Source organism: Mauremys reevesii, linkage group 9 (genome assembly GCF_016161935.1).
Source record: "Mauremys reevesii isolate NIE-2019 linkage group 9, ASM1616193v1, whole genome shotgun sequence".
Lineage (NCBI taxonomy): Eukaryota > Metazoa > Chordata > Testudines > Geoemydidae > Mauremys > Mauremys reevesii.
Window position 1 is genome coordinate 15,085,204 of NC_052631.1, and position 17,231 is coordinate 15,102,434.

The 17,231-nt window shown below is 46.4% G+C and overlaps 1 protein-coding gene across 5 annotated transcripts in view; it reads left to right on the plus strand.

The window, feature by feature from the left end:
* The window catches only part of PLD1 (phospholipase D1), a 142,022-nt gene that overhangs the window by 94,735 nt on the left and 30,056 nt on the right, over window positions 1–17,231 (plus strand). For all 5 annotated transcript variants that reach the window (XM_039490032.1, XM_039490034.1, XM_039490030.1 and 2 more), the window contains 7 exons: window positions 48–129; window positions 5,944–6,054; window positions 7,454–7,660; window positions 9,280–9,490; window positions 14,501–14,629; window positions 15,249–15,367; window positions 16,410–16,523. In XM_039490032.1, coding sequence (XP_039345966.1) covers window positions 48–129; window positions 5,944–6,054; window positions 7,454–7,660; window positions 9,280–9,490; window positions 14,501–14,629; window positions 15,249–15,367; window positions 16,410–16,523 — 973 coding nt within the window. The remainder of the gene's footprint in view (window positions 1–47; window positions 130–5,943; window positions 6,055–7,453; window positions 7,661–9,279; window positions 9,491–14,500; window positions 14,630–15,248; window positions 15,368–16,409; window positions 16,524–17,231) is intronic.

Sequence of the window (17,231 nt, forward strand, 5' to 3'; positions counted from 1 at the left end):
CACATAGTTTTCACAGCACAGAATGTTTCTTTCTTTTTTTTTTTTAGGTTGAGCCCAGAAATCTTTATGAAGCGACCCGTGGTAGAAGGAAATCGCTGGAGACTAGACTGCATTCTCAAGCGGAAAGCAGTAAGTGTGCTGTGCCTACAGGCTAGCTTAGGCCCTGATTGCTGTGAACCCCATGATAAGGCTCCAGGTAGGCGCGGGGCAGCTTCATGCAGCTCCTTGCAGGACTGAGGGTCTCAAAGTGCAGCTTCGCTCCTTTTTGTTCCTACGTGACCTGCCCTTCCCTCTTTCTGTGTGCGGGTAGAAGTCGCACCCAGGTAGACTTGTGCATCATTTCAGGGGGACAGGGCCAACGAGAGCAGTGACAGATCAAAGATGAAAGAGGAGGAGGGAGTGGGAAGCTCAGTGCTGAGCACCGGCTCCAGCGTTTTTGCCACCCCAAGCGGCCAAAAAATAAAATAAAATAAAAGCCGTGATTGGCAGCATTTCGGCGGCAGCTCTACTGCCACCGCTTCATTCTTCGGCGGCAGGTCCTTCCCTCCAAGAGGGACTGAGGGACTTGCCACCGAAGAGCCAGACGTGCTGCCCCTTTCCGCTGGCCGCCCCAAGCACCTGCTTCCTTCACTGGTGCCTGGAGCCAATCCTGGGGCCAGGGCTGGTAGCCAATCAGCTGAGCAACATTCAGCGCTGCACCCCGCTCTGAGGCAGTTTCTGGAGGGAGAACGTGTTTCATTCCCTACTGGATTCAGCTGGCTCAGCTTTCAGATGGAGAGTTGTGGGGATGCCAGGGCATAGCACCAGCGCGACTTCCTAAATACCTCCAACAACTTTTCTTCCATAGGGGAGGAGCTGTTTTTCTCTCCCCCAGTGGCTGCTCCAGGTTCCTGGGGCATTGATACAGCTGCTCCTGCTCTGCCCCCGAGCTCTTCTCCCTCTTCGGTGTGGGTAATTAAGAGACATTGGGCCAGGCTTCTCACTGCAGTTACTGGAGTAACACCACGGCTACACTTGGCCCATGGGGGTGACCAGTCTGCCGGGGGTGGTGATGCAGAGACAGTACCCTTCATTCATGCTATTTCCATAGATGGTGATAGATGCATCTCTTTGCAAAACTGGCTCTTATTAAATTGCTGATGGTGCCACCCACCTTCCAAGGAGATAAAGATCTCCTTAGCGAGTCATTCAGTAGTGTGTATAACGTATGTCTAAATTAGAGGGGGCTTATCATCAGGTTATCAATTTGTAATGGTGAATTATGCTAAATGGGTCCATTTCTGTGTACATCTAGAGGTTTTAGCTTAACCGGTTTAATGACTGGTAGTCACGCACTACAACAGTGAGCTACTGTGTGCAGGGTAGGATATTTCTTATTTTAGTAAGGAAACGCCTGTCTGCAATAGACTTGCTCTTAGCATTTCCCGACACTGTTAGCACCAGTGCAGCTCCACCCAGGCCCTGCTCAGAGCGGGTTTAGTGAGAGTTGTTAAATTGCCTGCAACTGTCTGAAGCCCTGCATACACTAGCACTCTCGCTGTTGCTACTGCCGGTTTGACTGCACCAATGAGAGCAACCGTGAGGAATTCTAGTGAAGTGGAGACTTCTGTAGACAAGGCCCCAGCCAAAAAAAGGCGGGAAGGTGATAAACTTTCCCCCTCCAAATACGACTTGTGTTAATGTGACTGGAGAAAAACTGGGAGCTTCTTTTTTGGTAGTTTGCCCTCATTTTCTATCCCTGTCCTACTACATCACTCCTTTGCCCCGATCCCTATATTATCACATCCTTTGTTTGGTCAAAAAGGGGAGTAAGGCCAGTTGTGTCAGGCCAGCCCTTCCTCTCCTGCTTAGCCCTGCTCAGACTGTGGCACTAGCTGTAAACAGGGGAGCAGGAGCCCCTGGCCTGCTCCTCCCCATTGCGGGTAAGCTGAGAGGGGCAGGGAGTGGTAGGATGTTATACCCAAGTACATTAGAGGGAATTGAGGGGTTTTTAAAAGTATAAATGATGTAAGATATGAACACGTACAAACTGGGTCAGGTTCCTCTGAATTGGACATTATGTAGAACTTGCAGACAATATAGTTATAAAGATGACTCCTGAACTCTGATTCACATTTTAATGGAGGCAGAATAAGCAAATGGGTGCATAGCAGGCCTCTATGCTCTGATAGCTTTGCTATATTTAAGACTTGTCCTTCTATTATAATCTCTTTCTCTCTCTCCCCATGTCCTTGTTTGAAGCATTTCAAACTGCTGATGACTTGATGCCCTTCCTTGTCTCCAGTGCAGCCTTTTTGTACGACTGATGCTTTGAGATGCTGAAAGGCTGTGCTTCCTAACGTGTGTTAGCACTTAGGCCTTGGCTACACTTGCCGGTTACAGTGCAATAAAGCCTCCCCGAGCGCTGTACCTCACTCCCCGTCCACACTGGCAAGGCACGTACAGTGCTGTGTCTCCGCGGCTACAACGCTGCTGGTACTCCACTTCCCCTAGAGGAATAACAGCTGTTGCGTATTGGCTGAGACGCTGCTGCTCCAGTGTAAATGGAGAGTAACATTATTACGCACTGATTGACCTCAGGAAACTCCCCATAATCCTTTTAACTGAAGGATTAATCCTTCTCTTGTTTTGTTGTGAATTCCGGAGGAGTTCAAAGCTCTGTTTCGGGGGCTGCGTATCAAAAAACCAAACACAGCTACTGTTTGCTTTGAATGAGTGAGAGGCAGCGTGGGGGGAGGGGGGTTGGGGTCCATTTCGGGGAGCGGCTGCTTATCTGGTCTATGAGAAAAAAAGAAACAGCTGCTGTTTGCTTTCAGTGAGTGGGGGGGAGGGGTGAACTTACAAGACAGCGTGCTGACTCAGCACTCCAAAAACCCACTCTCCCTCCCACTACGCTCCCTGTCACACTCCACCCCACCCCATTTGAAAAGCACGTTGCAGCCACTTGAATGCTGGGATAGCTGCCCATGATGCACGTCTCCCAATGCAGCTGCAAATGTGGCCACGACAGTGCGCTGGCAGCTGGCAGTGTGGACAGACTGCAGCGCTTTCCCTACTCAGCTGAATGAAGGCAGGTTTAACTCACAGCGCTGTACAACTGCACGTGTAGCCATACCCTTAGGGACAAGGAACAGCACCACCAGGCCTATTGAACCTGTTTTAATTTCTCCAGTATCTCAGAAATCTCACTAACTACTGAGATTGGAAATTAGAGAGATGTTTGTTGTCAGTTCCAAAATGTTCCTCCTGCAATAACAGGTCTGTGTACTCAGCCTGAAGCATTTTTTCATGTCTCTGAATGAGCAATGGAGCCACAGAGAAAAGGTGCCGAGTGTGATTTTCTATAATACTGGACTGCATTTTCAGCAGGTTTGCCCTGGTCCAACTAATGAAAATACTGGTGTTGAGTTGCTGCTTTGGAAGATCTTACTAGTGACTCAGTAGGAAGGCATGGCCAACTGAAGACCATACAGTCATGTGTGAAAGGGGCAGAAGCCTTGGTGGGAACCTTAAAATAATGTTATATACTCCCATTCCCCAATAGTTCTTTTTGTAGCTGAAAGGAAAAAGACAAACATTTTTCTTCTTTAATTTTCTCTAAAGACCTTTATAAATTTTAAAATGATCTTCTTATCACTTAAATCAGCCCCAGCCCGGAACCCCCTCCTGCACCCAAGCTCCCTCCCAGAGCTTACACCCCTCACTCCTGCACCCCAACCTCCTGCCCCAGGCTCAGCAAATGCACACCCCACAGTTGAGAATGTTACACTGATTTGTGACAATCCCTGAAGGGTTTTGGATCTATAAACCACAAATGACACTAATAAAAAGTAAAACTCATGAAATGTCTAGTGGATTCTGTGAAACTAGATGCAGGGTGATCATATGACCCCTGCACCCAAACTCCCTCCCAGAGCTTGCACCCCTCACTCCTGCAGCCCAACCCCCTGCTCCAGGTTCAGCCTGGAGCCCCCTCCCATACTCTGAACCCCTCAGCCCCAGCCCAGAGCCTGCACCCCCTCCTGCACTCCAACCCCCTGCTCCAGCCTGGTGAAAGTAAGTAAGGGTGGAGGAGAGCGAGTGACAGAGGTTATTTACCCCCTTCACATAACACAAGAACGAGGGATCACCCAGTGAAATTAATAGCAGGTTTAAAGGAAACAAAAGGAAGTACTTCTTCACACAACGCACAGTCAATCTGTGGAATTCGTTGCCAGGGGACGTTGTGAAGGCCAGGACTCTAACTTGATTAAAAAAAGAATTAGATAAGTTAATGGAGGATCGATTCATCAGTGGCTATTAGCCAAGATTGTAAGGAACACATCCCTGTGGGTGTCACTTAGCCTCTGTCAGATGCTGGGTCTGGATGACAGGGGATGGCTCACTGGACAGCTGCCCTGTTCTGTTTATTCTCTTTGAAGCATCTGACACTGGCCACTGTTGGAAGACAGGATACTGGGATAGATGGACCATTTGTTTGCCCCAGTGTGTGTTTTATGGCAGTTGGAACATATACAGGTCATGTCCACTGAAAGAATCTAGCTTTATTTTCCTTATCAACATAGGTGTTCCTGTTGCTATAAATGGCATGAAAGTATTCGCGTAGTGTGTAGAAGAAATAATTGACACACTTGGGCCTATAAGTGGCTGGTAACTATGCAGGAGCAAAGCTATCCTCTGATGTCCACAAAGCACTTCCCTGGACTTCATTGGCCATTGGATTGGTAGGTAGAATATGGCCCATAACATAGAGAGGGTCTAAACTCGTAATAGAAGCTTTAGAGAAATGCAGGTTAGTGGCTTTTTGAAAGATCCGTCGTTTGTGTAAAGTGGCATAGTTCTACTGAAGTCAATGGACCTACACTGCTTTGCAGTAGCTCAGGATCTGGCCCCATATGTGTGGCCAAACTGTGCTAAGAGAAGTATGCAAGCCAATGGAATATAGACATGTAGAGGAAGATAGTACTCAGTGCGAGTCAGGGTGGCAGAACGGAGCCTCCAAAAGGCACATTAGAAGTGTGTAAAGTAAAGGAACCTGTTGTAAGATTGGTGCTGACTCAAAGTGAAATATTTTTTGTGTAGCACATGTTCTGAAACACATCTGCACAATAATGCCCTTCTGAAGGCTCTGAGGAGTCCTACACCGTTTGAAGGGACACTGGCAACCTGAAGTCCAGTCCCTTGGAAATGCATTAAAAGTCAGCGTCTGTGGTCTCATGGTGCTATTTCTTGTGTTGTATTCTCTTCAGAGCAGGGACTATATTCGTATCTATTTGTATAATGGCACCTCCAGGCCCTCCGCTGCTTCACATGGTGAAGTCCAGATTGAACAGCTAACTCTTCAGGGCAGCACTGAAATGAAGTGCAGAGAGGAGAGGGAAGCTGAAGTCTTCCACTGTATTAGGGATCAAGCTGAGGGTTCCGTCTTAATATCTTCAGTCAACCAATTCCTACAAATAAAATATCCTAAAAACCCTAAAATGTTTTAACTCACTTGATCTTACAAATTCAGGCAAGGCGAGCTGGCTTTCTTGGCATTGTAGTTCAGAGGTCTGAGTTAGGCATAGGTGAGATCAGCCTGTGTCAGAAAAATCCTACACTACATCATTACAGAAAATCCCTCAGAACTTCTCACAAGGGAAGAGTCCAATCCCCCAAGGTGCTCGGTGTCTCCTGTGAGCTGCTGAGCTCTGTCAACTCCCATTCTTGTTAATGGGAGCTGAGTTTGCTCAGCACATTTCAGGATCAATCTGGGAGCCTCTGACCAGGAACTGACCTGTTGGATGTATGATCTCAACCTGAGCTTTTCCCACAAGAACAACATGTTCACTCCCCTGAACCTACCATCCCACTGAATCTAGAAGTCTGGGGTTTTCTTGCTTTTGTTGTTGTTATACCCATTTAAATATGTGCTTGCCATGTATTTACTTTCTTTTCTAATAGCAACAAGGAGTGAGAATTTTTGTAATGCTCTACAAAGAAGTGGAGCTTGCTCTAGGAATCAACAGTGAATACAGCAAGCGGACCCTAATGCGTCTACATCCGAACATCAAGGTATTCATATACCATGTAACCTTTATGAAATACATGCATGTTCATTGCCCTGTGTGTCTAATATCAGCTCCCCAAATTTGGGCGAGAGATGAGGAAACTCATGACAATAAATGGGAAATGCAGTTTGCAGTCACCATTACAAGGGAGAATATTTTTCGAAGACATCTCTATATCTGGTTCTACTCTATAATGGGCACTAGTACTTGACTGTGGCAGCTCAAGTACCTGTATAATTGTATATAAATATATTTCACTTAGCCTTGACAAGGTTCCATTAATCAACAAAACATTCACCTAGTTCAAAAGAGTTTTGTTTTATATGACAAGTTAATGAAGTTAGAGCAAGTGGAAAAAACTTCCTTTCTGCTCACACACACAGACTGAGCTAGCTAAGAGTCTGGCCCTAAAAAAATCTACCAAAATATGTGCACTAATATCCACATTCCTCAACATCCCTGTATGCCAAAATATATTGGGCCTGGTTCTGATCGCCAGTGGTTTTAAAACCTGGCATGACTCCACTCAAGTCAATGTATGCAGTAATGCTTTGACATAAATAAATGTTGAAATTATCTATCACACTCTTTCATTTTCAGAAATAAAGAAAATGAGCCTGGTTCTCCTCTCATTTACTATGGTTTGAAATAGCCATTAACAAACCAACTATCAAATGAAAAGGCCAGCTTTTTCACTGAAATATTTAGAGCAGTAAAAGCCCTACTGTGGACACAGCCATATCAGCATAAAGGTGACTCATTCTAGTATAGTTATGCCCCTTCCTATAAGGGAATAGCTGTACCAGTATAAAGCACCTTTATACCATTGTAAATGTGTCCACACTAGGCGAGTTGTACCACTTTAACTATACTGGTGTAGTTAAAACGGTACAACTGTATAATGTAGACAAAGTCCTAAAAAAAGCATTTTATGTTTGGCATTGGTAGGTATTATTGGTCAAATTAAAGCCCTTGGCCTTCTGGGCAAAGATATTAAATAATATCTTGGTTAGAATTGTTTCAGGTCTTCTACATCAGTGCTTCTCAAAGCCGGTCCGCCGCTTGTTCAGGGAAAGCCCCTGGCAGTCCGGGCTGGTTGGTTTACCTGCCGCATCTGCAGATTAGGCCAATCGTGACTCCCACTGGCCACGGTTCGCCATCCCAGGCCAATGGGGGCTGCGAGAAGCAGCGTGGGCCGAGGGCTGTGCTGGCCGCCCTTCCCGCAGCCCCCATTGGCCTGGAGCAGCGACCTACAACCAGTGGGAGCTGCGATTGGTCGAACCTGTGGAAGTGTCAGGTAAACAAACTGGCCCAGACCGCCAGGGGCTTTCCCTGAACAAGTGGCGGCCCGACTTTGAGAAGTTCTACACAACAGCTGAGTTCAGTTCTTTTTCTTTATTTAGGTGATGAGGCATCCAGATCACGTGTCATCCTCAGTGTACCTGTGGGCCCATCATGAGAAGCTCGTTGTCATTGACCAGTCTGTAGCATTCGTTGGTGGCATTGACTTGGCCTACGGCAGGTGGGATGATGATCAACACAGGCTGACCGACGTTGGCAGTGTGAAACGAATTGCAGGAACAAAATCCACATCTACAGTGAATCTCATAGTAAGAGTGAATTCTGTACATGTGGCTGTTAATATTTAATGCCATGTACACTAGGCAACAGTCATGCAAAATAGAAATAAGCAAGTCTGTCTTTCTGCATTTTTAGGGCATATGTCTGTAGCCTTTGCATGTGCAGAATTCCTGTGGACTTCAATGTGGCTTATAAAATGGGACCCTTATTAGGACCAAATCCTTCAGCTGCCAGAAAGGCCATGCCAGTTAAGACCATAGGCGCCAACTTTCTCCGGCGCCGGTGGGTGCCCGTGGCCCCCGCCCCTGACTCCACCTTTTCCCTGCCCCTGGCCACACCCCCATTCCAACCCCTTCCCCAAAGCCCAGCCCTAACTCCGCCCCCTCCGTGCCCCTATTGGATCCCTTCCCCAAATCCCAGACCCACCTCTACCCATAGCGCCACGTTTCCCTTCCTCTCCTCTCCCTCCCTGCCCCGTGAATCAGCTGTTTCGCGGTGCAAGTGCTGGAAGAGAGAAGAAGCAGGATGCAGTGGTGCGCTCATGGAGGAGGCAGAGGTGAACTGGAGCGGGGGGGCGGGGCGGGGAGCTGCCAGCAGGTGCTGAGCACCCACCAATTTTTTTCCATGGGTGCTCCAGCCCCGGAGCACCCACAGAGTCAGCGCCTATGGTTAAGACCTGTGTGGCTCTGCTGCAGGGGCAGGGACAGGAATGGAGAGGAATAGTTGCAGGTGTAGCGAGTGCAGTAGCTGAGCATTGAATGATCCTTTGGGGATTTTCAGAACAGTTCAGCTCCTATTTAGGCATCAAACTAAATAGCCAGTTTTTCACAGGAACTCAAGTTGGGTGCTAAACTCTTTGGAAAATCTAGCCGTAGGTATCACAGTGGGAGCACCTGAGTGCTGAGTACCTCTGGATATCTGGCCCTTATTTAGGTGCCTAAGGGCTTGTCTACACTGCGAAGTTGTCGACAAAACTTTTGTCTTTCACGGGTACTTAAAAGAGCCACCCCACCCCCCATCCCTGCATGAAAGACAAAAGTTTTGCCGATGCAAGTTGCAGTGTGAACGCAGCTTTGCTGGCAAGAGCACTCTCCTGCCGACAAAGCTAATGCCACTCGCGGGGCTGGAAGTATTTTGTTGGCAAAGGTGCCAACAAAGTACCAAAAAAGAACGTTTATACATGCTGACTTTTAGCGACAAGGCTGTGTCGACATAGAAGCTGCGTGATGTAGACAAGAACTGAGCTTGTGTAGACAAGACAGAACTGAGATCTTTTTGAAAACCTGGCCCTGTGTGACTGAATTAAATAGAGAACTTTTATTTATTTTTTTATGAAAAGGAGCCTGTGTAAAGACCTCTGGAAAATATGCAATAAGCCAGAATAGTTTTCCAGGCAGTATATGGCAGAATGCACTGTTTTTACTTGCTTGTTTTCTGCTAAGTAAACCCTCAATAGTCACTACACCAAGTTCATCTCCATAAGACACATTTGCAGTTCCCACTGAAATCGACGGGAGCCGTGTCTGCATGTCGTAGGGCAGAACTTGGCCCTGTGAATGTTTCAATACCTGTGATATGAATGATCACCTGTAATTTAAATGGATAATCTTCCATTCATCACCCTCAGCAGTATCCTTTGTGTCTTAAGCCTACAGCCGAGTCCACTGAAGCTTTAGCCCTGAAAACTCAGCCCCCGGGGAACCTGCCACAGCACAGAAATAGTGATGACATACTAGATTCTTCAAGAATGAAAGGAATAGGAAAACCCAAAAAGTTTTCCAGGTTCAGCATTTATAAGCATCTCCAGAAGCACGGCCTACACCATGCTGATAGCGTGAGCAGTATAGACAGTGAGTCAGGTAAGTAATACTTCTCCACTTTACCTACAGAGCCTATAATTAGGGACGAGAGTTAATGGTTTCCTAAAGTGCTAGAAGGGTTTTTTGTTTAGTGAAGCCTTGAGTTTGCCTCTAAATGCATCTCTGTTTGGTTAACAAACAGCTGGCACAAAACAAGGGTGACATTCAGTTTGGTTAGGGGACAGCCACAAACCACAAATGAAGAAGCCATGCTATAATATGGTGTAGCGTATGTGGTGTGTTATGTGCTATGATGTATGTATAGATATGTACATTGATTTTGTGCTAGGAACGTTTTACATTTGTGGCAGAGACACTGGCATTTTTACATCATATTCATTATAGCAAATGAAGCAGGATTTCCGAAGATATTATGGGCTGATTATGCTCTCACTTGCACTGGTTTTACTAAGTTTTAACTCATTTCACTCAGTGGAGTTATTCCTGATTTACACTAGTGCTAGAGAGAGGAAAATCAGGTCAAAATTTGAATATGTGAACGCAACATTTACTTCTATGCATGATTGAAGTTACAGGATGCCACTATAGGCGCACCCAAAAGCCAGAATTCATACCAGCAAGCCTTCCACTTTTGAAACAGAGGAAGAGCTGTTTTTGGGAGGGGTCTTGTGTTAGGGGGCATTTCAGACTTTACAAAGATTACTCATGTCTCTGGTAGGAATGATATGCAGGAGAATGCTTTGCCTATGGTCAGAGCCAGTTCAGAATATGAGCATACATTAGTGATGGTTTTGCAACATGAATATTTGCCGATCTGTGCTCAAAAATGTAATAGGTCTTGTATTTGGCCTACGGTCGTTGTACCGTTATTAATGTTCTGTTCAGACTGTCTACAGTTGATTGGACTGAAGTCCTGCAAGTTATTTTAAACGTTATTGGGTAACTGATATGGTAAAAGCTCTAATGCACTTTCCCTATAAATGGAGCATCTCAACTCTCTGCAGGTTATTGTAATCCTAATAGAAGCCAGCAGAATTTAATCCAGAGTTTAAAACCCCACCTGAAAATGTTTCATCATCCCAGTGAGTCCAAACAAGGGCTCACTGAGTATGAGGACGGTAAGTGAAGGGCCACCCAGGTGGAGTTACCTGCAGGCTTTACTGTTGGTGTGTTTGCTGTTCAGTCATGGTGAGAGTTAGGTGGGGCTTATGGATTGACATTCTATACCTTCGGTATATGTATTGCCTTCCATCTATGTCATATTCCCCTCTAAAGAGGCCCTCACCGAATTACTTTCTTTACAGGCTGATTTTTAAAAGACACTAGGAAGCTGCATCAATGAGAAGATAAATATGTAACAAAAGCGGGTGCACTTGGGAAGTTTCACTCTGGTTCTACAGCTCCGCCCATTCCAGCTGTATTCCTCATGCAAAGTAATGGGAATATTGCTGAAATTAGTAACACCTTTAAATCCAGAATGGATTTTTTTAAAGTCAGCCCAGTGCATGAAGACAGCCTTGAAAAGATCATGAATATGACAGTGTAAATGTTGCCAGACCTACATTTAGACCAGGAGTCTCAAACACGCGGCCTGTAAAGTTATTTGCTGCGGCCCACCAAGCTCCCCGCGCCCCCATTGAGTTATTTCCTGCGTCCACCAAGCTCCCCTCACCCCCAGCGCGCCATGTCCCCGGTCTCCCGCCTACCTCCAGGTGCTTCCCGCCACCAAACAGCTGTTTGGCGGCACTTAGCACTTTCCACGATGGAGCAGGGAGGAGCGGGGAGCCGTGCGCTCAGGGGTGGGGATTTGGGGAAGAGGTTGAAATAGGGGCAGGGAGGGGGCAGAGTTGGGGTGGGGACTTTGGGGAAGGGGTTGGAATGGGAGTGGGGACGGGATGGGAAGAGGCGGGGCAGGGGCAGGGCCTCATGGAAAGGGTGGAGTGGGGGCAGGGCCGGGGGCAGCGGCGGGGTGGGAGGTGTCAGTGATGCGGCCCTCAGGCCAATCTGCTAGTCCTCATTTGGCCTTCATGGTCATTTGAGTTTGAGATCCCTGATTTAGCCGAAGATTTGGCCACTCTCATTCTCCAAGTCAGAGTTTTCTGTGGGTGGTTGAGACAGGTAGGAGAGTGCACATCATCAGTATATCAGCATCACCTGTTATTTTGATCCATGGAATGACAATAGATTGTGCTGCTGAAAAGACCCTTTCTCTTACAGGTAGGCCATCCACATTTGATGTACGTTGCTTTGATTTCAGTTATAGAGCAAAAGAGGGTTGTTTCTTCATCAAAAGAGCTGTGTAGAGGAAAGCTGAGCTGATTGTTTATGTAGCAGTTACAGCCAGCATGATCTCAAAGAAGAGTGCTAGACTCTGCACTCCTCACCTCAGTCTGACAGAGCCCAGCTTTGTTGGCCTGCAGTGCTAGACTTTTCTGAGAGAGTGACTGTGTGGAACTGAATCTGAGTTTTCATAGGCTTGCAGGCATCTGAAGAAGTGAGGTTTTTTTACCCACTAAAGCTTGTGCCCAAATAAATCTGTTAGTCTTTACGGTGCCACCGGACTCCTTGTTGTTTTCATAGGCTGGGGAGTGTTTTAAAACTGACATTGGAAAGCACTGATACAAACGATTTAAAGGGACCTCTGTAGCATTAAGGAAACTTCCCATTATAGCAGAAAAATGTTGGTTTTCTATTTTCATTTACTGGAATGTCATAGATTAAACAAAGGTTCCAAATGACAAAATATTTACTAGAGAGACAAGGTGGGTGAGGTAATATCTTTTATTGGAGCTCCTTCTGTTGGTGAAAGACACAAGTTCTCAAAAACTTGTCTCTTTCACCATCAGAGCCAATAAAAGATATTACCTCACCCACCTTGTCTCTCTAATATCCTGGGACCAACATGGCTAGCTACAACGCTACTACAAACCAAGTATTTAATAGTGACTCCGTACTTTAAATCTGTAAGGATTTATACATACAGATCCAAGGGCGGAATTCGGACCAAAATACCTTTCTAGTGAGCAGTGTATGCTCGGAATATTGGTTGAGTAGAAATGATCATTTGTTTAATAACCATAGTTCACTGGCATTTTTGTCATTTTAGTTTCTACATTGTGGAAAATTTACTGTCGACATGACCTTAAAACTCTATTGATACTCACCAAAAAATGAAAGTCACTTTTCATAACACTGGATACTGAGCCAACCTTTTCCTTTTATGGACTCTTTCAATAATAGTCTTCTAAGATGTAAATGGTCAGCTTTATATAAAATATAGACCTTGTGTATGAAAAGGACATGTGTTTCATATGTATATGGACTGCCATATATGACAGTGGCCACTTATATGTTCATTCATATGAGTCAATGTATGATCACATACGGTCAGTACATAAAACATATTCTACTGTAGCATTCACATGTATGTTACATATGTTTGTATTCATGTACAGTCAGTGATTTCCATGCCCCACCTGTACTCTCACTAACTCATGCAGAACTGTGCTGTTTGGATGTAGCTTTGCTAAGACTGTAACCAGAGTGTCAGTGTTGCATACCTGTTGCATGGCATTTTGGGCATGGGTTGGCTTTTTGTGATGTTCCAACGGTGCTGGCAAAACGTGCTTTGTGTATATTGCCGTAGGTGGTTATCATATTGTCACTCGTGTGGATTGTTGAATATTTCTAAAATATTGTTGTGATTAAAAAGTTTTTGTGAGTGCTTGATTGCCTGGCTGGCACAGTACACTCGATGCAGTAGTTCAGGTTCCTGAACATCTTTGGGATTGTCACGCCTTGAACTAGCAGTAAAACCTCAAAGGAGGCGATAGTGCAGGATTCTGTCAGCAACTGGGGCAGTGCAGAACAGGTCAGTTGTCATGAGAGAATACATGTCATGGGGGGTGCAGAGGACACTAGATAACTGTAGGGTTTTTCACTCCATCTGGGCTGTGAGTGTGACTGATCCAAATACTTAGTTACTGTCTGAGAAGCTGAGTATCCCCATGTGTAAACCTTGGTCAGATCATATAAAAATAAAATATATAGGATAAAAATATATAGGGGACATCAAGCCTCTTGCTTCAGAACAGAAGCTCATCACTTAAGTGGGGTTACAAAAAAACTTTCCTTGTTATGGCATAATTGTCCAGTCAGGGTTGTTACACCATTCTCTGAGCTATCCGATAGAGGCTACTGTCAGAGACAGGATATCAGACTAGTTAGAACATAGATCTGATCCAGTATGAGCTTTCCTGTTTTTTTAGACGGGAGGTGGAAGGGATCACGCTACTCCTCGTTTATATGGTCATGGCATTCACAAAAAGAGGTGTAAATTTCAAGAAAGGAGTTGGGGGAATGGGAGTAATTTTTGCATGTAAGTCATTGCAAGGATGTTAGGCCCTAACTTTTCACCATGAAACTGAAATTCTGCATCCACGTGTTGAACATGTAACACAATCTCAGAAGCTGAAGTTATTTAAAGAGGCACTGGAAAAAGGGAAGAGACCCATCTTTGTGCTAGCTAAAATTACAGTGGAGAGACCCTTTTGTGGAGTCAAAATCATGAATCCTATAAAATTTATGTTTCAATTAGAGTTGATTTGTACTTTAGTACAAACTAAATATACAGGAGTAGTACTCTCTACTGCACACAGATATAAAGTCCCACCTCCCACTGGAGTCAGTGGTATATGAGAGCAGAATTACAATTGTTAATGCTTTCAATGTAGGTATCCTTCCTTGCAGGTTATTGTGGGATGACAAATAGCTGAAGGGTAAAATTTCAATCCGGTACAGAAAGGATTCAGATCTAGCTTCCATTACCAACGGCAAGACGTTAATATAATCTCCCTTGATTGCGTACCAGATGTGTTATATGGAGAAGGGAAACACAGAGACTTAACTGGAAAATTATCTTAGCTGACTAAAATTGCAAGTTATGCTGATAGTTTTCCATTCAAGTGCGATTCTCATCTGTGCTGTGTTGAGAGCAGTCTTAAAAACAACCTTAGAGCATATGTTTTTGACACTTTATAAACCTGACAGATAAAGGATCAATCCGCAGCTTGAAGACAGGTGTTGGAGAACTTTTTGGGGAGACCAGGTTCTGGCATGGAAAGGACTATTGCAATTTCGTCTTTAAAGACTGGGTTCAACTTGACAAACCCTTTGCTGGTAAGTGCCATTGCAATCTGGAACCAACTTTTTTCCCTGCAAGACAGTTTGTCTCATTCCCTAGCTCCTCTACTGCCTTAGAAGGCTTCTCTGCAGGGCCAGCTCCGGGCACCATCTTAGCAAGCAGGTGCTTGGGGCGGCCACTCCGGAGAGGGGCGGCAGGTCCAGGTATTCGGCGGCAATTCGGTGGAGGGTCCCTCACTCCCGCTCAGAGCGAAGGACCTCCCGCTGAATTGCCGCAGATCGCGAGCGCGGCTTTTTTTTTTTTTTTTTTTTGGGCTGCTTGGGGCGGCAAAACCCCTGGAGCCAGCCCTGCTTCTCTGCCTTTTTACTCTCCTGAATTGGCGCTAACAAGACCCACCTGTCTGGCTGCTGGGAAGAGGCAGCAGAATCCCAAAGTAAAGGTAATAAAAAACAGATTTCCTATGACAATAATGGATAAGTGAGCTTGTGGCTTACCAGCCCCCACAAAGCTGACCTGTCCGCAATTTTAACTCCTAATTTGTTAGTTTTTATTTCTGGAAAGATTCTGTTTGTAGGAAGAGATGCTGTGATATTCTTAATTAATGTCTGATACTGATCTGAGATGAACTATAGCAATTTTTCCCTGTCCATATAGATTTCATTGACAGATACACCACACCCAGAATGCCATGGCATGATATTTCATCCGTTGTGCATGGCAAAGCTGCACGGGATGTTGCTCGACACTTTATTCAGCGCTGGAACTTCACAAAGGTAGGTGTGCAATGAGATAGGTCCTGCAAGCCCTCAAATCTGAATGCTTCGCCTCACATAGGGCTATATGCAGGAATAATTTCCATGTCAGGTAGTCAAGGTTTGCCAGATTGGGCCAGTAAAGTATATATTCACTTGCCCTAATGTCCCAGCAAGTAACCCCAAAAAACTGTGACTCTGACAGCAAGTAATGAAGATAGGTGCTCTCATTCTCCTGTTACACCAGTGTGAATAAGGTATAATTTGAATTTAGTAGGTGGAAAATGAATGAGGTCTGGGATGTTGTTAGCCAAGGGGCGAGTGCCATTGTGCTGCTGTTCTAGCAGTTCCTGCTGGCTGGTTGGGAGGGACACAAGAGCCAATAATGTGCCCTCTTGCGAAGCAGCAGAAGGCACAAGGAACAGTTCAGTCGGTGATCCCAAAGCCCAGGGGAGCAAGGAAGATCAGGGCCGTCAGGCCAAATCCACAGCTGGGTGATCCAGCCACCTGGGCAAACTAGCAATAACCAGGATTTTCAGGGCCAAGAAACCAGGGGAACCTGCCAGTGGAGGCCATGTTGGAGTCCTGGACCGACAAGGGTCCAATCACCAGAGAAGCCCTGGCCTCCTGGGGATCCAGTCACTAGGACTCAACTAGCAAGCACATGGGATCCTAGCCAGTCCTCTCCAGTGGGGAGGACCTATCAGATAAGGACCCTCCGTGATGATGAGGGAGTCTTGGGCAGGCTGGAAGGCAACCCACACTGGAAACCAGGCCTGTAGGCCCTGTCACCAAGGAAGATGGTGACTAATGGAGCACCAGAGTCCCTCTGTTCTTCCTCATTTGCTCCCCACTCTTCTTTCTCTCGCTCGCCTCTGGATATTTTCAGAACCATTCGGAACAGGAATTTATGAGTTTATGAATATGAAAAACTTTTATGTTCTCTCCCCCCCAATTTTCTGTATTAAGAGAGGAGCATAAAAACAGTAAAAATCTTCAGCATAAAAATCTGAAGAAAATGTGTTTTAAAATACAGTATCCTCCATTTTTTTGTCTTTTGAAGATCATGAAGCCCAAATACAGATCCCTGTCCTACCCATTCCTGTTGCCAAAATCTCAGCGAACCGCCGGTGAGATGAAGTATCAAGTGCCCGAGTCTGTATGTGCCAATGTACAGGTGGGTGTAAACAGTGATGAGCTGCCAAAATCTTAACAACCGGTTCCCTATAAAAAGTTCTGATTTAAGTGGGGGGGGGAAGCGGGGGAGGGGCCGGGGTGGAGGGAGACATACTCATGGGGCCAGGGGCCCCTGCAGGGCCTGGGGCAAATTGCCCCACTTGCCTCGCCCCCTCCCCTGCAGCCGTGGAGCTCGCATTCCCCCCCCCCTTCCCTTGCCCGCAGCTCAAAGCAGCAGGAGCACTCAGGAGCTCAGCTGAGCTGCCCAGCTGCTGGCCATGCTGAGGTTCTGCGGGGTGGGGGAAGCGGGGGAGGGCCTGGAGGAAACATCCTCGTGGGGCCAGGGACCCCTGCAGGGCCCAGGCCAATTGCCCCACTTGCCCCCTCCCCTCCGGCCAGCCCTGGAGCTTGCAGCAGTCCCCCCCCCCACACACACAGGCCGCTCAAAAAGCGGCAGCAGGACTCTTCCCGAGCTCAGCTGAGCTGCCCAGCTGATGCTGGCAGCTGGCCACGCTGCAGCTGGGGGGAAGCGGGGGAGGGGCCAGGGGAGCCTCAGCCTCCCCAGCTGGAAATCCTGGGAGCAACAGGATGGTCCGGCCCGCGGACCGGAGTTCTTTGCCCTCTCCCTGGCCCTTTAACAACCGGTTCTCCACGGAGGTCTAATTTTAGTAACCGGTTCTTGGGAACCGGCTCCAGCTCACCACTGGGT